Consider the following 25,000-nt stretch of genomic DNA (forward strand, 5'->3'; position numbering starts at 1 on the left):
AAAAAAAAAACTATTTAACTCTATAACGCAATAAAAGAAAAACTCAGATATATCATAATTTCTAACAAAATTGCTTGCACGTATATTATATAATTTCTTAGATATAATTTATATGTGCACATATATATTTATATAAATATATATTAAATGAAGTATAAATAAACGATGCCTAGATTGTTATTGTTGTTTTGTACAAGAAAAAAAATGCGTTAAAAAATGATTCACAATTTTGTTTAGATTCGTACGCGTAGGTAGTAGATGTAATTTCGACAAAAATATAGAGAAAGACGATAGTTCATAATAAATGCTTTAAATACTCGATGTATTAACGATAAAATTATAAATCGAGGCATTACTTATTTATACTATTTAAACTTTTAACTATCTCAGTATATATGTATAATGTGTTGGTAATTGCATAACAGCACATATAGAGAATGACCTTTCTATTGTATATAATATGCATAAATGTTTATGCACGTAGGTGCAGATAACAAACATATATGCATTCTTCAAACTTATATAATTATATTTATATAAATATAAGACAATGTGATATATATATATATATATATATATATATATATATATAATTTTTTTTCTATCGATTACGTATGTGATAATAAAATAATCGAATATTATTATTTCACATAGTGAGTTTAAGTAGATTTCAGATCACTTTTATATCATAGCTGTGTGCCTTTTAGCATCTATGTACAAGAAAGACAAGCTACCAGTGTCTCTTGTGAAGACTCTCTCTCTCGACGGATAGAACCTCAGAATATAATATAAACTGAATAATGAGGCAGAAAATTTTACATTTGAGATTAACTATACAAAGAAATTAACATATACTAAAAACTAAAAACTCTTACAAATACATATACATATGGCAGACCTAAAATTCAACAGAGTGCAAATTAATATATGATGTTAATCAATATTAAGTAAATCAATCTCTCACGCAATCGTTCTCCTGCACATATGAACATATTACATACATGTATTTATATATCTTAATATAATATATAATATAATATAATATAATATAATATAATATAATATAATATAATATAATATAATTAATATAATATAATATAATATAATAATATAATATAATAATAATATAATAATATTAATAATTTTGCAGCAAAAAGTGATAACAACAGATCTATCTTTTATTTCATATTATTACCCACTCTGCATCTCATCGCATTATAATATGCTTTAAAAGCATATGCCTCTTGAATTGCCCCTATTGTTGTGAAATGATTAAGATCAACATAAAAATTGTCATCTGGGATATTTCTATAAACTCAACAAAATATAACGATATTATAATTACTTTGATTCGCCGTTTATAATAAAAAATATCTTGTATACTAATATATCTGACTATTTACTATTTATAGTCATAATATACAATATGCATATAAATTTCGTGTGTTAAGAATAATTATATATCCTTTAGCCTTTGTTATCAGATTTTGGAACTTGACATTGAAATATAGCGTAATCATTAATAATTAAAAAATATCAAAGAAAGAGAAATACATGTTTTATAGTTCTGCATTAAATGTAACTTTGAATTTTGGCACAATTTATATACCTTGTATAATATCGACTCGTTCGCTTTTTACTTTTTCAAACAGCACTGAACGAATACTAAAAATCGTTTTAATTTAATTATTACATATCTATCCCAACAAAATGATATAAAAGCCAATTTTGTAATTGCTTTCCCTAAGTTCTTCGTTTAGTTCTGCTTTTGCGTGATACCTCTTTGCTATGTTTAGAAATTAGAAATTAGAAATTAGAGATTAGAAAAGAAAAGAAAAAAGAAAAAGAAGAGAAAAAAATAAAATTCATTAACGCCTTCCACACGATCTGCATCTTACTTCTTTTTTTTTTTTTTTTTTTTTTTAAGTTGATACCGTCGCTCGCTTTCTTATGTTGCTGCATCAGCAGGTAAGTACTGGAAAGCCAATATTTATTATAATCTCGCCGCCGCTCATGGAAAATGTTCTTTTTTTAATATGTTTATATATGCGTGTGTGTATATATATATATATATATATATATATATATATATATATATATGTATATACTTTTTCTATTGATTTTTCATAGAGTTCACCGACCATCGACTATACCATTAATTTCAAAAGTTATCAGTAGCGTTATAATGAAAATTTTGCTGCTAGGATTTTGTCCTAAGGAAGAAAAGCAACAGAAAAATGTAGAGAAGAAAAAAAAAATAAAAATAAAACAAAATAAATAAATAAAAAGAGATCCAGACATCTAATTTAGTCAACAAACATAGGGTTTGCTGTTGTTGTTGTGTTGTTATTGTTATTGTTATTTTTTGTTGTTGTTGTTTATGTGTATACCAAAAAAAGATGACGAAAAAAAAAACGAAAGCTAAAAAAAAAAAAAAAAAAGAGAAAAAATTATAACGATAATAAGAAGAAAAATGAAATAAAGGACAATTACGCGCGCAACTCTGGTTCGTCAGTATAAAAAATAATCGATCAAACGAGAACAAGTTGAAATCTGTGCTTAGGTTTTCATAAAATCAGTTGGAACGTTCAATCCTAACACGATGATGTAATATATATTATCATTGAACGCGGACAGACGGACGGAGAAAAAGATCTAACGATATCCGATTTGTGTTATGTATCATATCTTTCAGAATGCCAATCACATAAGTGGTAAGAGAGCCAAGGACTCTATGTTATGTATATTAGATAGGAACAAGAGTTCGTAGCGTATCTTTATTTCTTTTTTTTTTTTTTTTTTCTTTTTTCATGCACCGATTATGAAAAACGATACGAACTTTTCTTCCGAATCAAATATATATATATGTATGTATGTATGTATGTATGTGTGTATGTAAATATGTATGTATGCATTTATCTACCTATCTATCTAACTCTCTATCTATCTAACTAACTATCTATCTATCTATCTCTCTATCTATCTATCTATCTATCGATCTACCTATCTATCTATCTATCTATCTATCTATCTATCTATCTATCTGTCTAACTATCTAATCTATTAATGAAAAATACGAATTTGTTTGAACATCAAGAGGATACAGGATGGATAAGCTTGACGAACAGGGCTGGTGACGCGGACGGCGAAGGTGGTGTCGGCTGGTTGATGAATCGATCGAACGCGCGGATGCTGTTCCAGAGTCCAGGTGTTAGCACGGGGCGAGTGGATTCCATTGTTAGCACTCCAAGCCTACAGGCCATGGGCAACCAGGGTTAACAAGAAAGAAAAGAAAACAGTTTGTTAGTATTTTGATTATGACTGACCGACGTTAACATTTAAGTATCTAAATAGCTTGTCAGCTGAGAGATATGGTTAATGGAAAGCAATGCTCTTGTTTATTTATTTATTTTATTCTTTGTTTTTTAATATCTTTTATTTTTTTAATCTATAATACGTATGGTGTATTATACTTCGTGTAATATAAAAGATTAAAACATGTAATACTCGTGAGTGGTTAAAAGATGATTTCTTTTTCTATACTTTGTTTTTTTATTTAGAAAACAAAACCACGTTTTTCAATATTTTTCCCCGTGAGAAAAAGTAATTACACATAAGTTGGTTAATATAAAACACGTATCCAATTTTGTTTAATTCCGAGATTAACGACGAGATAAAGGGAGATAGAGAGAAGTAAACTCTATGTATGAAAAGATGCAAAAGTGTGAGAGAACCAGCAGCATTGCTTTACACTTGTGTCACTTGTAAATAAATATTAGTTTGAAGCGTGTGTGATTCGTACATATCGTGATAGATTTAATCAATCGACAAGTAACATTTCTTAAGAAAATTCCATTCGTCTAACTACACAATATGGCACGATATCACATTGTTTTTGTTGTTGTTGTTGTTGTTTTTGTTATATTCGATAAACATTTTTCTGTCAGAAGAAAAATCTCATTCTCTTTTTTTATTTGTTTCTAATACACTACATTCTCTTTTTTTTTTTTTTTTTTTTTTTTTTTAATATGGCTCATGTACTCTCCCCGCGCATAGGACAGCCACAAAGACTAAGGCATTCATAAAAAAGGATAAGTGACTAAAAATGATAAATGGCATTTACAAAATACGAATACAGATTAGATGTATCGATAGAGATGCAAAATTATTATATATATATATATATATGTATGTATGTATGTATATATATAAAAAAAATATATATATATATATATAGCTATCGCGTCATTACACATGTAAATCGTTATTTTGACATAACATTATTGGTTTCATACAAAAGGCAGCTTTTGGGTGTGCACCTGCCACCAACAAACTGCACCGCTAATTAAAAATGACATTATACATAATGAAAATACTAATGCATCGTTATTTTGTAATATTATTATTATTATGTGTGGAATCATATTATATTAATTATAGTGATTAATATCCCATCAGCAAGCAGGTGTCAGAGGCTCATGAGTTACGCACGTGCCATAATGTAGGACAGATCTATAGTACAATTCCAGGCATTTCAAGAAAGCGATATTATTTTTTTGTTTTGTTCTTTGTACAGTATTAACTAAAATATATATATATATATATATCAAATGTAGAAAAATATATGCCTTACATATATATGCGTGCGTATGTGTGCATGAACGTTCTACGTCCATGTAAAATTTAATGTGATTGTACATATATAGATTTGAGTCTAGTAGATGCGTGCGTGCATGAGTGTATATGTGTATGTGTGTGTCTGTGTGTACGTATAAATATATAAAGGCACACGCGTATATACACACACATATATATGTATGTATAATAGAATCAAAGTTAGTGTCAACTTGGCCATGTGGAGCATTTTTGTTAGTCTTATAAAAGATGGTGCAGTTGTGCAGTAGTTTTTATGTAATGGATGATATTGCATCTATGATAAAAGGGTGTCAATATATAAACTGTGAGAGAAAAAAAAATATATAATAAAGAAATAATGTTAGTGCTAATACAAAAAAAGGATTGGACACCATCTCCGACAGCATTATAGTCTTCTCTTAATACTATATAAAAAAAAAAGGTAAAATCGAAATTCTTATCTTTATTTTCGAATAATCGCGTTACGTACGTACGTAAAAGAAAAAAGAAAAGATGAGAAAGAAAAAAAAAAAAAAAAAAAAAAAAAGAAAAATAAACCAAACAATAATCGGCAATTTGAGCAAACATTGCAAAAGCTTGCAAAAAAGGACACTGGCGTGAACGACAAAAAGTTACTAACAATTTTCTAGCTATGAAAAATACGTCCTTTAAGTCATTATATATTATATTCCTACATCGATATCAATCTAAATGCTCAAATTGACATGATTTTCCTAAATTAAACGAACGTATCAAATACGGAAAGCAAACTTAGATATATAAATTTCCTGCAATTACAAATTATATATTATAAACCTTCGCACATCGTACCGCGTTACCATCCCTGAAGTCTTTTGAACGAATCAAGAGATCTTTCATTCATATAAATATTTATTTCATTCGTATAATAATAATAATATAATAATAATAATAATAATAATAATTAATAATAATAATAATAATTAATAATAATAATAATAATAATAATAATAATAATAATTAATAATAATAATAACCACGTGTGTATATTATATATATATATATGTATGTATAATTTTATATACATTTTAAATGGAAGGTCAATAAGTGTTCCACAGGCACAAGTTGCCAAGAGAAATATATATATGTATATATATGTATATATGTATATATATACACATATATATGTATATATATGTATTTATATATAAAAGAAAATGCAAAAAACATAATTTCCTAAAAGCATTTACATTAAAATACGGCGACTGAAAAATCTTATTTTATGTTAAGCACCAGATAAAATATTTCACTGTCCTCTCTCACACAAACACCACACTGCCCCTCCTATCCTGCTCACAAATAAATAAAATCGTTCTTTCAATTTTTCTTTTTTACTTTCTTTTTCATTTTGTTATCTTTCAATCCTCGATATGCGTTGTTGCTAAAAATTTTTTTTAAAATGTTCTATAATCGATATTCAAAAAACAATGCTCTTAGTTTACATATTGAAATATATGTATTTATGTATGTATTATGCGGATGGGGGGGAGGTGCTCACCCACATCGTACGTTCGCTGGAAAATTTTTTCTTTTCTTTTTATGGCCTTAATAGAAAATAATAATTATAATAATAATAGTAATAGTAATAATAATAATAATAATAATAATAATAATAATAATAATAATAATAATAATAATAATACATTTGACGACTGGAAGACTTCCTTCCTAATTGCTTAGACCTAAGAGCGGGGAGTTACGCCAAAGTATGTACTAAAAGTATTCAATTATATTCTTCGTGTGTGAGATTCATTATTATTTATTATTTTTTTTTTTTTTGTAAATAATAATACTCTACTTCATATTACCGAGACTCAGGGCCAAGCGCATATATATATTATATATATATATATATATATATGCATATATTTACATATATGTATATTTATATATGTATATATATGTATGTATATATATATATATATATATATATATATATATATAACGATTGATACTCATTTTTTTCCCTGTTTTCGTAAAAACACTAAGAAGAAGACGTATGTACGTAACGTAAATTTACACGATCATTCGTTCTTTTATATATATATATATATATAAAAAAAAAAAGAAAATTAAAAAAGATTAAAAAAAAATTGAAAAATTAAAAAAGATTAAAAAAAAAAAAAAAAAAAGAACAGACAGATGACTATCTTTCTCATAGAGGTAGGGGCAATCGCGCCATTCGTCCTTCTGAGTATTTTTAAAATAATAAGAAGGAGAAGAGAAATATAATTTCAATAGAAAAAGGAGAGAACAAAAAAAATACAAAAGAAAGGAAAAGATAAGAAATGAAAAAAGAAAAGAAAAAAGAAAAAAAAAATAATAATAAACCGGATCGATTGATGCGGCGTCAGGTACACAGGACGAGCGTACACACTTCACGGCTAATATCGAAAAAACTTTTTTTACGAAGTTGCCGTGTGAAAGCTCTCTCTCTCTCTCTCTCTCTCTCTCTCTCTCTCTCTCACTCTCTTACTCTCTCGATCTCAATTACTCTTTCATTCTCACTTACTCTTCTTCTTACGTTCTCATTTTCATTCACTTTCACTTTCATTTTCACTCTCTCTCTCTCTCTCTCTCTCTCTCTCTCTCTCTCTCTCTCTCTCTCTCGTATATAATGATGGTATATATATATATATATAGACGGTAATAAAATGAAAAATTAAAAAAAGACTAACAAGTGCAGGACTAACCTTTCCGCGCGTAGGCGTAAACAGTACTCTCTGTGCTCTCTGCGAATTCACGAGAGAGCGCCAGCCCTTTGATAAGGGTGCTCACGAATCTGACCCAGGTGCCTACGCTGCTTCGCAGCGGCTGCTGCACCTGTGCCCAACATACAAATGTAAGTAATCGACCAAATTTTTTTTCTTGCATTTTGTGTTTTTGTTGTTTGTTGTTGTTGTTGTTGTTGTTGTTGTTATTCATGATTGTGTGCGTGTATTTGTGTATCTGTGGCTTCTTATTATCTGTTTCTTTTTTTTTCTCTCTTTTTTTTTTATTTTTTTTTTTTTTTTTTTTTTTATTAATTTTTGCTTCATATTTATATATATATATATTCTATTTTTATTTTATTTTTATTTTTTTGTTTGTTTTCATTTTCTCTGTTTCTTTCATTCTTTCGTTTGTCTCACGTAACGATAATAATTCCACAGTCGTTTTTTGGCAAACGTATTTTTGGATATCGTCTTGCCGCTAGATTAACAAGAACTAACAGATTAACATTCTATATATTGGAGGGGGACTCGCTCTTTACTGGTACGGTCGTAAATCACTATCTAATTATTTTCTATAGAAAAAAAAGGACACAAAAAGAAAAAAGAAAAAGGAAAGAAAAAAATATTATACAAATATTCTATTATACAAAATGGATTGTATGAGAGTATACTTGTTTGTTAAAGTCAATCTCGTTGAGAAGAACAAGTGAAAAGATTTAGAAATTCTTTTTCTTCTCTTTTTTTTTTTTTTAAAGTATCAGTGACATAGATTGTGGTTTACGTGGCCGACCAATTTTCTTAGGTTTGCAACATGAAGATAGTAAACTGTACGCTGCCTCAAACTGTACGATCAAAAATATTCTAATCTCTTATTTACGAAAATAATATGTATGTAAATATAAAGAGAGAGAATGACGTTCGTATCACGCTTACTATCTTCAACATAGCAATCCTTATACATATAAAAATAATTATGTTTAAACTATACATGACAAATAAACACAAACATAGTACTCTTCTTTTTTTGTGTGTAGTTGAGTGATTTAAGGGGATAAAAAAGAAAACCAGAAAAAAAACAAAAAAGAGAAAATTGAATTCCTTCTCACTCGTCATATATGGCTATGATTTCACTTTTGATTCTCCAAGAAATCAGCTAAGTCTTTAGTGTATTTTAATTAAAATTAATAATAATAATAATAATAATAATAATAATAATAATAATAATAATAATAAAAAAGACAGAAAAGAAAAAAAAAGAATACGTAACCAGCCACTTTACTTTTTTTTCTCCGCGTGAGTATTTTTTGAAAGATAATTATATCGATACGCCATCTTAAAACTTCTTAATTATATATATCTAAACCTATAAAAAAAAAAAAAACTTGGACTACCTAAATCTTGCTCATTCATTGTTTATAAAAATAAAATTAAATAATCTTATAGAGATATAATATCTATAATATAAAATAATGTACATGATCATCTCTCTCGTAATGGCTTAACTTGTATTTTTTTTTTTTATTATTATTATTCTTTTTTTGTTTCTTTTTAAATGTCACGTTGAAGGCTATTTATCAAAAGGTTCGCGTGATTAGAAATATTTCGAGATATCCTTCTAAATACGTATTAAACTTTATCTACCTTTATCTATATCTAACAAATCTTTTTTTCTATTCCGTTCGTATATTCCTTAAAAAAAATCACCTTTCAATATATAGCTTTCGTTAAACATCCCCTAAACAACTACAAATATACGCTAGAACCATCAGTCCTGAAACATTTTTATACGTTTGGTCCCTGGGTACTTTTCCTACGACTACCAATTGCCTATAAAAAAATCCTACGTAGATATACAAGGTGTGTCTCAGAATATATGGGAAATATTTTAGGTGTGCATTCAGCACATCTAAATAATAATAAAAAGTTGATATAAATATATGTCCTATGTATATGTATAAACACACCCTGTATATATTATATACCTTTCTATCATTGACTATTAAACACCATAAAAAGTGTTACCTTAGAAAAATCCTGATTGATTAAATAAAAATATTCTACTCTGACAGGGTATAAAACAACTCTTACATACGTTCTTTTTTTTTTTTCTTTTGAACTTTGTTAAGTAACAGGATTATCATATTTATTATCATTTCTTCTTTTTTTTTACCTATGTCCCATTATATGTCGAAGATAAATAAAAAAAACTATTCAAATCGTTAGTTCTATCATCTAATTATCTATCTATAATATTCTTTCGTTTGTTATATGTTAAACGTTTTTATTTTCACTGGGCTATTATTTAAAAGTATTAAACGCGATCACTTTTAATGACTGCACTTTGTACCGAATGAATGATTGGTAACAGGTACGATTTCATTGGACGATTGGGACGACATTAGGTAAAAAAGATTGGAGTGTGTAAGTTTCGTAGGAAAAAGGACGATCGAGTTAGTTGTTATTAAATTCCGTGTGTTAGAAATTCAACCCTAGGGATTCGTTCGAGATTCTAGTGATGTACTTTGTAGTTTCTCTTTTTTTTTTTTTTTTTTTTTTTCTTACATCGCTCTTATTAATTCATGTCAAGGAGAACTTGGAGATTCAAAAATAATTAAAAAAGAACAAGAAGAGGGGATTAAAAAAACAGAAGAAATATAGAAAAAAAGAAAATTATAAAAAGAACAAAAAAAATGCACAAATACACGATTTTTCTCGAAATTCACTTAATGAGAACCATCACCGTTTTATATATTAGAAAAAAAAGAAATTAATAAAAAAAAAAAAAAAAGAAAAGATAAAAAGAAAAAAAGGAAAGACGATCGTTAATCTTTTTAATACGGATAAACGTATTCAAAGTTAATGTTATTAAAAAACAAAGATTATTAACTGTTTAAATCGAGGGCACAAAATGGCCGCTTCCAAGACTTAATCTTAAATTCAATAAAAAAAAGAAAAAAGTAAAAAGAAAGAAGAATGTGAAAACAAAGAAAAATCAACTCTAGACTACTATGTTAATTCAATAAATACGATATTCGCTCATACACGTAATTATGTATATTATTTAATGCACCTATGTATTTATATGCGTGTGTGTATGTGTGTATGTGCGCGTCGCGTAGGCGTTATAAGAAGTGCAACGCATGGCCTTTGATTATTGCATTGAGCAGAGCACGTTAACGTGCTGTACTAATTCGGAAGCCTCGTTGTTTAAACGAGAGAATCCATACATATATACACACATGCATATATATACATATGTGTGTGTGTGTATATATATATGTATGTATTTATATATGTATGTATGTATGTAGAGAGAAAATATATATTATACAAAATACTCATATACATATATCTGTTTTGCAAAATTAAAAATATAACATTTATATAAACTCCGTATACGATTTGCATATTTTAATCGTATTTATTCGAGTATAAAAACGTACCTTTAGGTAACTGAATGCTTCTTGTGCATATAAAAAGAAGATAAAAGATATGAGATATAATTTATATGGTACTGATTAATAGATAATGCTTTCCGTACCGGTATTAATAATATAATAATAATAATATAATAATAATAATAATAATAATAATAATAATAATAATAATAATAACAATAATAAAAACTGCACGTTAAATACTGTATGCTTAATTTTTTTCTCGATACTTTGTGACCAAAATGTTGATATTCATTGATTAGAGACTGGACGGTAATATAAAAGGTATATCGTTGACACAAATTATTAATTTATATATATATATATATATATATATATTAATTGTAAAAGAATTTAACATACAAGAACAAGATCGACAATAACAAGAACCAATTTATTCAAAGATTTTTCATCGCGCGTTTTATCTTAGATCGTTTAAGTAGAGTACCACCATGTATATATATATATATATATAAGTATATATAGAAAAAAGAAATAAAAAACGAAAAAAAAAATCTCTTTTATCTTCCTTCTATCATAAAAAAAAAGAAAGAAAGAAAAAAAGGCAAAAAAAAAATTTTTTTCTTGGACTAGTACGTAAGAGTAGTGCACATTTGTCGCACTATACAAGACAAATAATTATGTTTTTTTGATTCTTAACTCGCGTTATTTACGCCTTCATGCTGCTACAAATAATGTGAATGGTAAGTAATTAATTAATTAAATTAATTATTTAAAAGACAGAGGGAATTGTGTCTGAGGGTTAGGGGAGGGTGGGAGTAGGATGGGATTCTTCGATACTTAAGCAGCATTTGCACTTGTTTCAAAAAAAATCTAATAAAAATATACATACATACATATACATATATATATATGTATGTTCGTATGTATGTATATATATATATATATATATATGTAAAAATCGAATATTTCTCTCGCAAGTACGTCATGAAAAGAAGGATGTAAAAAAAAAAAAAAGAAAACAATGATAATAATAGAAAAAGAATGCCTATCCTCCTATCACACCTATACCTTCCTAACAGGCTCATTTTATTCGAGGCACTATGGGGGAGCATCATTTTTTGCTATCGCGTCTATGTACACCGGTAGCCGCCATTATTACGCTCGAAAGGGCACAATATATGTGTGTACTTTTACTCTAAAAGAATCTTTATTATCCCGACTGTGACGCGGCGACTAGTAAATGACTGATTCGGCTTTGCTGTTCTTCCTAAACTTGCACTTACCGAAAACGATGACACTAAACATTACCGATAATAGTAATAAAAATAAAAATAATAATAATAATAATAATATTAATATTAATAATAATAATAATAATTATAATATTATAATATTATAATATATAATAATAATAATAATAATAATAATAATAATAATAATAATAATAAAATTAACGAGACAATTCGTCTTTTAAGGACGATTATAAAATCCGATTTTTCTTCGAGAAAAACGTTCGACGTCAAGCTTCGCTCTAGGATCGAGACCAGCGTAGAGAGGCACGTAGCTTTCTGGATCACGTAGATCCCGTAAGGAAGGTTGACGAGGAAACGTTCGAGAGTAGTTGAGAAGAAAAAAATAAAAAGCTTGCAAAAAACAAAAAAAAGAAAACAAAAAAATATTTCCGGTTGTATGATTTTGTTGGAGCGGAAAATTGAGATAGGCTAGGGCCAAAGGATGGATAGAATAGGGTGGAGTGGTGGTAGGTGCGAGTGTCTGTGATGGAAGAGACGATAGTCGTTGATGTTTCGGTCGACTTGTCGGGATTTTCTCTTTTGTTTTTCTTTTTTTTTGGTTTTAAAAGAAAAGACGAGAGAGAGACAGAGGATCAGCGAGCGAACAACCCACCAGAATGGTCCGCAGTGGCGTACTCGGTGAGAAGTGGCGAGGCTGCTAACGCAGCATAATTGGCGTAGTCCGCATAAGGTGTATAGATCAGTCCATGTGGATCACCAGCTGATAGAAGAGATCCTGGAGGACCCGAGCCATTAAGCAAAGATGCTGCAGTAGTTGGAACCGATATCCTTGGAGATAATATCAACGGTGCTCCTAATGGAGCACTTGGTGTCCTCATTGGTGTCGCCAAACCAGGCAAAAGACGTTGCGTTTCCGCTGCGGCCGCAGCCACGCGTCTCCATTCCTCGTCACAGGCTGCAATATCAAAGGCTGTACTCACTCTTTTGACCGTTACATTTTACGATAAATTCCGATCGAAAATATGCATATATATTTTCCTCATTTTCACATAAACGACAATTTTTATAACAGAATTTTATGATACAGAACATGCTAAATGTTCCAAGATGATATTTTCAAAATCTATTATCCTTTTTCAAGACTATGGGCTAATTTTGTTTTTCTTCTTTTTTTCAAATCGTAAAACTAGTACTATTTGGTACACTCTGTATTTCCCAAGATGTTATTGAACGAATAGAATGCTTCACTTGAATTGTTTATACTTGCTGAGTTATAATTAGTTCATTTTTATAATCATCTAGTTGAATCTGTGATTATTATAATTCTATGTTATAGCTTATCCTAAACTGTAAAGGATTCAACAAATCATATAAAGTTAATTGTATGATCTAGCAACGTTATGAAAATGTCAAAATTCAATGAGTAAATAACATTTGCAAGAGGTACCTGCAGCAGCGGCAACCTTCGTGTTGGAATCTCGATAGGTACCATTTATAATGGCGAGTTCCATCAGTTGCCTCTTTTTTAGCTCGTCTTCACCGTCAGCCTGCTAACAATCGATATCATCGTCAGAATATTCCGCGTTTTTTTCAACGTGATATTAATTTCAATGCCGAGGGAAACGAAAAAAAGCTTGGCTGTCCCAAACAAATCAAAAGATATTGATAAGTTGAATAAAATTGAAATGTATAAAATAAATAAAAAAAAAAAAAAAAGATAAAAAAAAAATCATGTTAACACAAAATTAATATAATAATAAGAGAAAATGATTGGAACTGTCTCACCACGGGCACGAGAAGCTTCTTGACCTCCTCAACGGCTCGAGCAAGTTTCAAGGTTGCACGATTTTCTGTGTCCTCAACAGTCAGTAGAACATGCAATTCGTCTGTTAGATGTTCCCAATTAGGTTTACCCCGGTTTTGTTCCTCCTAATAAAAATGACAAAACTTATTCAATTCATGTCCCACAATAGATTTTATATAAAATAATAATAATAATAAAAATAAAAATAATAATAATAATAATAATAATAATAATAATAATGAGTAGAACAACGATAATACAAGAGACCACTTTGTGTTTGGATTCGTTTCCACAAATGCCTCAAATATCTGAATACCTTCAAAGTATCAGAGACAACATAAATAAATAAATAAATAAATAAGTAAATAATAAAAAATGAACATCAAGTAGAGTGGGGTAACTAAAAGATAAAAATGTCCTCAAACGATGAAATGAATCAACGTAGCCGCATAATTAAAATAGTCCACATTATTTTAGAATCACAATCGATAACGATTATTATCAAATATAAATATTCTAATTAAAATTTTTCTTAATATCAAATATTACATATTTACAATGTCGTAAAGTTCCAATATGAAATAAGACTTATAGATCGTATGAAAAATTGCAATAATCTTTTGATAAGTTACAATAGAAAGATATATGTACATACATATATGTATATAAAAGATTGATACACATTATTTATGATGTTCAAACATTTACTTTTCCCGATATGGAAACTAACTTGTAACGTTACTTCGGAACGAACGTACGTATATATATAATCTTCGCTAATCTTTTTTTTCTCTTCATTCTTTTTTTTTCCGTTAGACGTTTCCATTTCAAAGCACATGAATTCGTTATCGTTGACACTATTACGCAACGTTGATATTTTTTTTTCTTTTTCTTTTTCTTTTCTTTTTTTTTTTTTTTTTTTTTTTTTTTTAATTAAGAGATGTTACGTTGTCTGCTTGAAGCCGAACAAAAAAGGAGAAAATGTAGATTCAAACGCATGCGTATCCGAATTATTTCATCGTAATAAGATGTTTTCTTTTTTTTTTTTATCACGAAGAAAGCAAGAGCAAATTAATTGGAATCGATAGGAAATAATTATAAAATAATACGAAGCGATCCACGCACACGTACATATACATATAAATATGTATACTTACGACAATACTTTCGCTCGTAGGTCACATGCAGCTTGAAAGAAATACTTTGTTAGTTGATAGATCTTGAACGTGTGCGATTAGTACAAACAAGATTATTAATGGCATCGTGACTTATTTTTCTTTTCTTTATGACGATAAGAAAATTAATATTATGACAAAGTTTCGTGGTTAATCAAATTCGTCGAGGGATCATGATAAAAATCCGACAAATAATCCTCCGAAATATTTCAACGCCAGTTGATATTCGTTGAAAATATTGGACAAAATTTCTTCTTCCTACGCCAATGGTGGGGGGGGCATGACGAAAAGCAGACGCGAAGAAAAACTTTCAAGCGTGATTCGTTTTTATCGTTTTTATCGTCGAACGAAGTTTCGAACGAAGTTAAAAGAAGACTTGCAGCAAAATATGAAAGACTCTTCGAACACACAGGATACAAAGGATAAAACATACACAGATATACACACACACACACACACACACACACACTCGTATTTCGTATTAATCGCCTACGATCTCGTCAAGGCCCTAATCAGCTTACCACCAGCTACACAGCAGCTACTCCTCATTCTATTCAACGTTTCGTTTCTTTTACGACTATGCATGTATTCATTTCCGGAAGTACGAACGGCATTTCGAATTTCGATGAGTCAAAGCTCCATTGATCGAAGGAATATAATGTATGTATATAAGAATCTATATACTCTGTCGTTACTGCGTCTTCATTCTTTCTTTTCCCTTTTTCTTTTTTTCCGTTGAAAATATAATCGCCGTTACTCAACGCGATCTAAGATATTTGATCTTTCGTTCTTTCTTAAATTATACACAACAGGTTAATCTAATAATATATTCCCCCTTTAAGAACTTTCTTATAATACTTTTAAAGCGAGTTTCCACGAAGCGTGTAGCGCGACATCTGTCGTAAAAAATCTGCACTACGTGATTGCAATCTCGAAAGCATTATGAATTTAGCTCGTAGAACGAAAAATACCGGTAAAACGAGCGAAAGTTTACGTTCCATACAATTACGAACGTTTAAGAATATTCTATTGTTATTACATTGTTAGAAAAAAGAAAAAAAGAACGCATAATTATAAAGTAAAATATCTATTAAATCTGATTAGAGGATGTTTAAGATGCTAATAACTACTGGAGACTAGAAAACATAAATTTTAGATCGCAGTCGGAATAAACATGCGTCGTTGTTATACATATATTCAATCTCTCAAACAACAAATTCCGGCCTTGAACAAATGAAGCAACTACTTGGCACTGTTTCAAGACTTTTATCGAGATATGAGTAATTCAGCTGTTAGGTGATGATCACTTATAAGAGTTTATAACGATAACAAATAGGCGACACCGTTTAAATCTATGATATTTTTAAACGATCTTCATAAGTTTCCATAGATATTCCACGATCAATTTTAATTAGTATCGATCATTCGGTTATAATAAAATAATCAGATTACCTTCTTTTTATCCCTCATCGAACCTTTTCCTCGCACCATTATTTTGCAACCGGTTTCTTGTTCCAATTGTTTCGCCGTCATTCCGCGAGGACCCAAAATCCTTCCAACGAAATTGAACTGCAATCAAAAGGAAAAATGGATAAATGAATGAATGAATGAATGAATGAATAAAGAACCGAAAGATTACGATTCAAATTAAAATGTTCCGTTTTTCTTTTTTTATTTCGAGGAATAAATAAAAAAAAAAAAAAAAAGAAAAAAAAAGAAAGTATACATGTAAAGAGACTATCCGCCATTAGAGATAACGATTATCCAGATAGCGCCACGAGTCACGTTTTATTGGAACCAGAGAAAGTGGTAATGAGAGGAGATTGGATCGGGGAAGGAGTAATTGGAGGAGAAGAAAGGAGAGAGATAGACAGACGAAGAGAGAGAGAGAAAGAGAGAGAGAGAGAGAGAGAGAGATAGAGTTTTAACAAGTACGATAGATAAGCTCGATCGAAATTATATTCCGATTTAAATCGATCGATAATATAGAGTGATCGTTTGTCGAACGATAATGGGAATTTTATCGTACATACGAGCATTCGATGATATCGATAAACGAACTTATCCACTAATAACCGATAAGTTAATAATCGGTAGTTCAGCTTGGAGTAGGCCTTGCGAAAAGCAACGTGAAAGACGAATAAACATCGTTATCTCTTGTTTCTGGCTCCTCGGAGTCGTGCAGTGCAAACTCCGGTTGAGGACGATAAAGCATTTTGATAATTTAAGAAAAAAAAAAGAAAGAAAGAGGAGAGAAGAAAAGAAATTAAAAAGAAAAAAAAGGAACAAGGAAAAATAAAATTAAAATAAAATAAAAAGGCGTATCCTCGTTCATTCGAACAAACAAAAAGTAAAAGAAATTTATTCGATATTATGATATTTATTTATGTCGATACGAAGTAGATATGTCAATCTTTCTGCTCGAAATTTATAATATCGTACGAGATATGCGAGAGAAAAAAAGGACAAAGAAAAAAAAAAGAAAAATGCTATGCCAGGTTAATGGCATGTACTCATATCTCTCATTATACTATCTTATAAAAAGGAAACTAAAATTGTGAATGATCCGATGTTAAAGAAGGTTCTAATTGGAATATGAAGGAATTACGTTTTAAAAGGTTAAGAAGAAGGAAACGATTTTACCGACCGATTAAAACGATTAAACGATGAAAAGTTAATACATTTCTTTTTTCACATTTCTCTCTCATCCGGTCGGCTTATAATCAAAGTTATTATTATTTCTTTCGCTTTTTCCTTTTATTACAACGACCTCATAAAGATCAATTCGCACGACTCATCGTCGCTTGATCATCGTCCGATCATTTCTCGATCATATGGCTAATACGAGGGCACTTATAATGCACTATAAAAAATGCTATTACGAATAATATCTCGTGCATTATCTCCGTGTATATAAGAACATTACATATACTACGTTCTCAACGAATATATCGGAGTTAGTGGTGCCATCTATACTTCGATTAAACTTCGAGTAAAACGATACTCGTGTTAAGAATTTAATTCATTAATTAATTAATTATTGTTATATTATTATTTTATTATTATTATTATTATTATTATTATTATTATTATTATTATTATTATTATTATAGTAATAATAATTATTATCATTTTCAATCATTTTTACGCATATACATATCTTTTTTCTCTTCTACGCGAGATAAACGATCGTAAATACTCACGGCGGCGATCTATGTGAAAAGTTTCTGACACACTCGATAGACGCTGTTAATATTTACGAGTATCGAGTAATAGTATTATTATTTCTACTATTATTACTGTTGTTGTTGTTATTATTATTATTATTATTATTATTATTATTATTATTATTATTATTATTATTATTATTATTATTATTATTATCATTATTATTATTATACATGGTGTCATGACTACAACGATTTATCAATTGCCTTGACTAGTTTATAGATAATATGGAAAAGAAAAATAAAAGATGGAGGAAAAAAACAAAGAAAATAAGAGAGAGAAAGAGAGAGAGAAACGAGGAGTCATCGAAATGGCTTATGTTTATCTTTCACGAGCTAAAAGAATTCCATTAAAAGTCAATTTCGCGTGAAACGCATCTGGACATTTCTCTCTCTCTCTCTCTCTCCTCCTCTCTTCTCGCGCCTTCTCTCTCACTCTCTCTCTCTCTCTCTCTCTCTCTCTCTCTCTCTCTCTTTCTCTCTCTCTTTCTCCCTCTATCACTATCTATCTCTTTCGTAGTTGTAACACGCGAGCACGTTGACCCTTCAGATCATCGGATATATAATCCAAACAGAAGATGTTTTCGATTTTACTGATTTTCTTCGAAATTCTAACGATTAGACGCTCGTCGCTAAGCCACGAGAACGTGTATCTTACAAATATGCACACACACACACACACATACATACAAACACATATACACATAGATATAGATACATATACATCACACAGAGAAATAGAGAAAGAGAGAAAACATTCTCCTCCACTTTCTCGTTTTACGATCTTAAGATATCGTGTCTCGTAACCCACGATGATATTAGAAAATGTTTCCGCGAGTCTGATAAATTTTAACTCGAGAAAATTAATTGCCTTTAAATATTTTTCACGATAAAAAAATTAATCTCGATTCCGTAGAAAGTGAAAATGAAAATATATTTCTACGTTAACGCGTTTATAGAATTATTAAAGACGTTTTTAAAATTCATGACGATTTCAAATTTATTTTCTAATTAACGATTATTACGTTATTTGTAAAGTAATCATATCGTAACGGTTAATTCGAACGAATTAAATATGGCGCATTAAGATAATAAGGAAAAAGAAACGGGTTGCCATTAATCGGTAATTGATATACTTCTAAAGGTCTCTCTCTCTCTCTTTCTCTCTCTCTCTCTCTCTCTCTCTCTCTCTCTCTCTCTCTCTCTCTCTCTCTCTCTCTCTTTATCTTTATCGTGGAGTAAAAGGATTTACAAATCACTGTCTTTCGTGGGTTGTAATTGTTTCAATGAACGTCTACATCCGCACTTAAAATAGAAAGAGAGACAAAAAGAGATAGATAGATAAAGATAGAGAGAAAGAGAAAGAGAGAAAGAGTGCTTTTAAAGAAGGCTGCGTGTATAAAAGGCTTCGTATGTAATTTTCTCTCTTGAATTTCCTGTCGTACGTTACACACATATACACTATGTGTGTAAGACGATGTTGTGAGACGTACTTCATTTTACATGAGAGAGTCTAACGTAATTCCGGCATTGTGATAGTCTGCATTTAAATTTCTCTCTTTCTCCCTTCCCATCTTCCCACCCCTCTCTCTCTCTCTCTCTCTCTCTCTCTCTCTCTCTCTCTCAAATAATTAACTAAATCGTAAAACATAAGTACATAAAAAAAAAACAAATAAAAATTAAATTATAGTGAAATAATCAATCAATCAACCAACCAACCAACCAACCAACCAACCAACCAACCAACCAACCAACCAACCAATCAATCAATCAATCAATCAATCAATCAATTAATTTTATTTTGCCTAGAATTGCTGAAAGAAAAGTTCTTACAAATCAATTGTTCTTTTTCTTTGAGACTTGAATTTTCTTTTCTCTTTTTTCTTTTCTTCTTTTCAGAGATTGTAAAACGACAATACTAACTCGTAAAACAACAAGCTTAATTTACAATACGCCTGAAAGATTACAAGGTGTAATTGAATTTTTAAAGATCGTGTCGGAAAATTCTTTTGATCGTTGTTGTATTACACGTTAAACGATAATCGATATAAATTCTAGAAGAGTGCGTCAAAAGAGAAAGAGTACAAAAAGAAAACGAAGGAAAAGCTAGGAAAAGAGAAAAGAAAAAGAAAAGAAAAAGAGAAAAAGGAAAAAGCAAAATGGCGGAGAAAATCTCTGGCAAGAAATGATAGCTTTCTTTCTCGTTATTATGTACAATATCCCAAGTCGGCAATAGGGACGAGAAAGATAGATAAATAAATAGATAGAGAGAGAGAGAGAGAAAGAGAGAGAGAAAGAGAGAGAAAGATAGAAAGAGAGAGAATGATAGAGAGAGAGAGAGAGAGAGAGAGAGAGAGAGAGAGAAAGATAGAAAGAGAGAGAGAGAGAGAGAGAGTTCCGTTCTCTTCGGCAGGGATTCTATTCCGGGCATGACAGAAATAACTTCTGACTGTACACACATTCGGTGGTTATATACACCTTCCCTCCCCACACCTTCAACCCAGGCCCCTCTAATGCTATGTACGGGCCTTCCGTTTGCCTACCTACCTCCATAGTTACTATCGAAACACGAACTGGAAAGATGCATGGATTCGATTCGTTCGTTTCAATTATAATATTCGTCTTTCATATTTGTTTGTATATAAATTGTGTATATATATCTCAGTTCCTCTCTCTCTTTCACCGAGTTTTTTTTTTTTTTCAGGAGAATCTCAACTCGAACAAATTTTACTTTTCATTTAATCATTTAAACAACACGTAAAAAAACGTGCACCACGAACACGACCGCGTAAATACGGCATTGCTAATGTCATTGCACGATTTTGCTGAAATTCTTTTCTCCTGTCGTTAAAAAAAAAAAAAAATGGCGATAGAAATTTTGTTCGTTTCTTTTTTTTTTTTTTTCGTTAAAAAATGGCGCCCGTTCTTTCCTCTACTTCTTTCGTACCTCATTCGTGCTTTTTTCGTTTTTGCTAGACTTATTTACGTCCTTTCTTTTTTTTTTTTTAAATTTCTTTGTCTCTCTTCTTTTTTTTTTCTTACTTAGAAAGAGGAAGGTAAACTTACGTCTGGATGTTCTTTGACCGGCACATAAACCTTCTCCATAAGCGTAGTGACCTCGCCTTCGGGTTCTGGCAAAACCAGCGGCTCCTTTTTGACGCCGCTGATTTGGAAAAGGCTCGCCCTCACCTTTGCTATCTCTGCAACACAAAAGGTTGAAACCTGTAATGAGAGAATGGAGTTACTCGTTCAAGGTCAAACGGGCAAATGGGATGTGACTAACTGGCCGATAGGCCGAGACGGTTAAAGGACCCGAATGTAATTAATGAGGACAATTGGACGTGGGATCATTTCTTGTGTCTTCATATATATTATATATGTATATATGTATGTATGTATGTATGTATGTATGTATGTATGTATGTATGTATGTATGTATGTATGTATGTATGTATGTATGTATGTATGTATGTATGTATGTATGTATGTATGTATGTACGTACGTACGTACGTATGTATGTATGTATGTATGTATGTATGTATGTATGTATCTTGTTAATTGCTAATATAAAAAAAAGTTATTGAAAATCTTCCGATTGATCGACTACGACGTCTACCACATCGATTAATTAAAAAAAATAGTTTAATTTTACATGTGCATGCGTGCGTGCGTGTTTATTGTATGTGTTAAAAAATAGGAAATCAATGATATCTCGTTCTCTTTTTATTTACTTTTTTATTTGTTATCTCTTTTAAATCGAGACTCGTGTTTTTCGCAGCTAGCAATGATTCATCACAGACGATCTTAATCCGATCATTAATTGCATTTATAAAAGATTTATTTTTCCGTAAAATCAGACAAAAAATGTTTGAGTTATTACGTTGAATATTTAAAATAACAACGTTCTTTGAAATTTTTTTTACTCTTGAAACGAAGTATTTTCTATGGTCGACGATAATAAAACCTAATTTTTTTTCTCTTTCCTCCCTTTTTTCCTCTTTCTCTCTCTTTCTTTTTATCATACTTGTCGGCGAATAATCTGTCCTTGACACAGTGCTGCAATTATTTGCCGGGCGCTACGCTAACTTTACTTAGATCGTCGAACGATAATACTCGTCATTAACGAATAAATATGAGAACGTTTCTGTGTGTGTGTGTGTGTGTGTGTGTGTGTGTGTGTGTTAGTGAGCGTAATATGTATGCATGTATATGTGTATGTATATACACATGTGCATGTTACTTCTTCGAATTTAATTAAGTCTGATGTACAGGGATAATCAAAAGTTTCTAAGTAACTTTTAAAAATCGATTACTCTATTTAATGAACTTTGTAGGCTTCTAATTAGGTTTGTAGTTTTGCAATTTAGGAGGAAATAAAAAAGGAATTAAGCTGAAAAAGTCTAGGAAGAATAATTCATTTATAAAAATTATCTATATACGATACTATTGATTCACTCTATATTATAATTATTATGAGAAATAAAAAAAAATACATAAATTAATTAATTATCAATATTGTTGCGTTATTGTTGTCTTATAAGATCGTACGTAACGAAAAAAAACATTGTATGCATAATTGGAATATATAATTGATCGTCACTTGTTAATCGTATCATTGTCGGTGCTGACATATTATCTTCTGGTTGGATTAAGCGTGGCATTACGTGCACACGGCATGCGCGGGTGCAACGATGCAGACCGTGTTCTAAATGCGATGCCATTTATATCTCCCCGATAATTTACCGTCCTCTTGCGTTACGGAAAGAAGAAGTATATATATCTATGTGCATGTATGTATGTGCTCGCGAAAATACGCGTTAACGAGAGAGACGATGCATATTCCGGATAACCGTCATAAACGATTCGTGAGCTATTCAATCTTCTTTCTGATCTGTTAAGATTTCGAAAATGTAAAAAAAAAAAAGAAAAAAGAAAAAGAAGAAAATATAAATAAATTTTTATTTTGCTTTTTTATTATTTTTTTTTTTTTTTTTTTAATTTTTATTCCATCTTATATGTATCTTCTTTTTATTTTTATTTATTTTCTTCTCATTTAAAAATGTATTCTTAATTTACGAGCAACAAATTAATTATCAATCCCATAATGCAACTAAATAATTTTTTTCTCAATTTCATTCTTTCTTATTTATTTCTTTCTTTTGTATATGCAAATTATAGTATCTTTTATTGAATTAATCTTTTATAAATAAATTTATGATAGATTATAAGAAAATTATTTAATATATACGCACACATATATACATATATTTTTGCAGAATCAACACTTAATATTAATAATTAAATAAAAGTCGTTTCTTTCTTGATCATATTAAGGTCGTTGATTAGAGAGAGGAAAAAAAGAAAGAGAGAGATAAATGAAAAGAAAGTAGTTATCCTTCGCTAAAACACGAAGAAGAAAAAAAAAATAAGAATTTTTCATTTCTAATAATCCCACCAAGGACTGCTTAGATAACTTTCACAGTCACTTTTAATAGTCTTAAACTTCTTCCTGGAAAGTTCGAGGAGACGGTAGCTATAAGATCTAAGCAGTCATTTCCATTACATGATTCATAAATATATCCACAAGCTGCGAGGATTGGTCAATCATTAATAAAAGGAATGCGCGTGGGAACGGTGTCTCATATCCTGTGATTTTTTTTTTAGGATCCTTCCTTTTCCTTCCTCTCACACACCGATAGAATGAAAAAAGACAGAGAGAAAGAGACAGAACGAGAAACAGAGACAGAGACAGAAGGAAAGAGAGAGACAAAGAGAGAGAGAGAGAGAAAGAGAGAGACAAAAGAAGACGCAAATTATCTGTCGTCTTCGAACTCGCTAGTAACATCTTATCGAGAAGTGAACAAGACAGAGAGAGAGAGAGAGAGAAACGAGGTGGGGCTGGATAGTTAACGACAAAGATGGCGACCAGAGTGGCAAGCCCATGCTAAGAAATCCCTTTTGTCGCTTATGTAAACGATATAAATACTTGTTCTCTCTTGCTCAGTAATCTTCGACGAATGAAACAGAAAATAAAATACGAGTGAAATAAAAAATGATATTGAACGGTGGAATGTTAAATAATTTTTTAACTAGATTATTCCTTCCCTTTTTTTCTTTTTTATCTCGTCCGTTGCATCTTACTTTTTCTTTACCGTTAAAAGAAATAAAAAAAAAACAAAAAAAAAAAAAGAAAAAGAAATCGAGAGAGAAAAGAAAAAATATTGAACGATAGAACGCGAACAATTTTTTTTTGGGCCCGGTTTAATTTTTTTTCTCCCTTTTACTTTTTACTTCGTATATTTTTTTTTTCTTTTACCGTTTAAAAGAAAAAAGAGAGAGAGAGAGAGAGAGAGAAAGAGAGAAATAAACTAAATAAATAAATATCGAACGGCAGAACGCGAAACAATTCTTTTTTCGTCTAGCTTATTTTCTTTTTTACTTTGTCCGTTCGTTTGTTTTCCTTTTTGTTTCCTTTTCACATACTTTATTCTTGATCTGTTTGTTACCGATTTATTTTCTTTTTTTTTTTTCTTTTCATATTTCTTTCTTTCTTTTTCCCTTTTTTTTTTCTTCTTCTTTTTTTTTCTTCTCCTCGTAAATACATTTTTTCGTTTCTTCGTAAAGGTGTCACGTCATCATTGAAGAATCAATAAAAATTCTTTGTACCCACATAACGTCCATTAATTATCTTGAAGGAAGACTAATAGATTTAAACTCGTAATCCACATAAACTCGTTTCTAAATGTTTTTT

The 25,000-nt window shown here is 30.0% G+C and overlaps 1 protein-coding gene across 8 annotated transcripts in view; it reads right to left on the reverse strand.

The window, feature by feature from the left end:
* Positions 1-3,018: 3,018 nt before the first annotated feature.
* Positions 3,019-25,000, reverse strand: part of LOC122628488 (protein held out wings) — a 57,591-nt gene continuing 35,609 nt past the window's right edge. The window contains exons 2-8 of one of the 8 annotated variants that reach the window (XM_043810849.1): positions 21,315-21,448; positions 16,474-16,590; positions 13,828-13,971; positions 13,490-13,592; positions 12,695-12,997; positions 7,368-7,497; positions 3,019-3,252 (exon numbers count right to left, since the gene is read on the reverse strand). In XM_043810849.1, the coding sequence (XP_043666784.1) occupies positions 7,415-7,497; positions 12,695-12,997; positions 13,490-13,592; positions 13,828-13,971; positions 16,474-16,590; positions 21,315-21,448 (884 nt within the window). In that variant the 3' untranslated portion in view covers positions 3,019-3,252; positions 7,368-7,414. Of the gene's footprint in view, positions 3,253-7,367; positions 7,498-11,762; positions 13,013-13,489; positions 13,593-13,827; positions 13,972-16,473; positions 16,591-21,314; positions 21,449-25,000 lie in introns of those variants that run through there. The other 7 variants (XM_043810850.1, XM_043810846.1, XM_043810851.1 and 4 more) reach the window with 7 other exon arrangements.

The sequence above is a fragment of the Vespula pensylvanica genome, chromosome 4 (assembly GCF_014466175.1).
Source record: "Vespula pensylvanica isolate Volc-1 chromosome 4, ASM1446617v1, whole genome shotgun sequence".
In the NCBI taxonomy this organism is placed as follows: Eukaryota; Metazoa; Arthropoda; class Insecta; order Hymenoptera; family Vespidae; genus Vespula; species Vespula pensylvanica.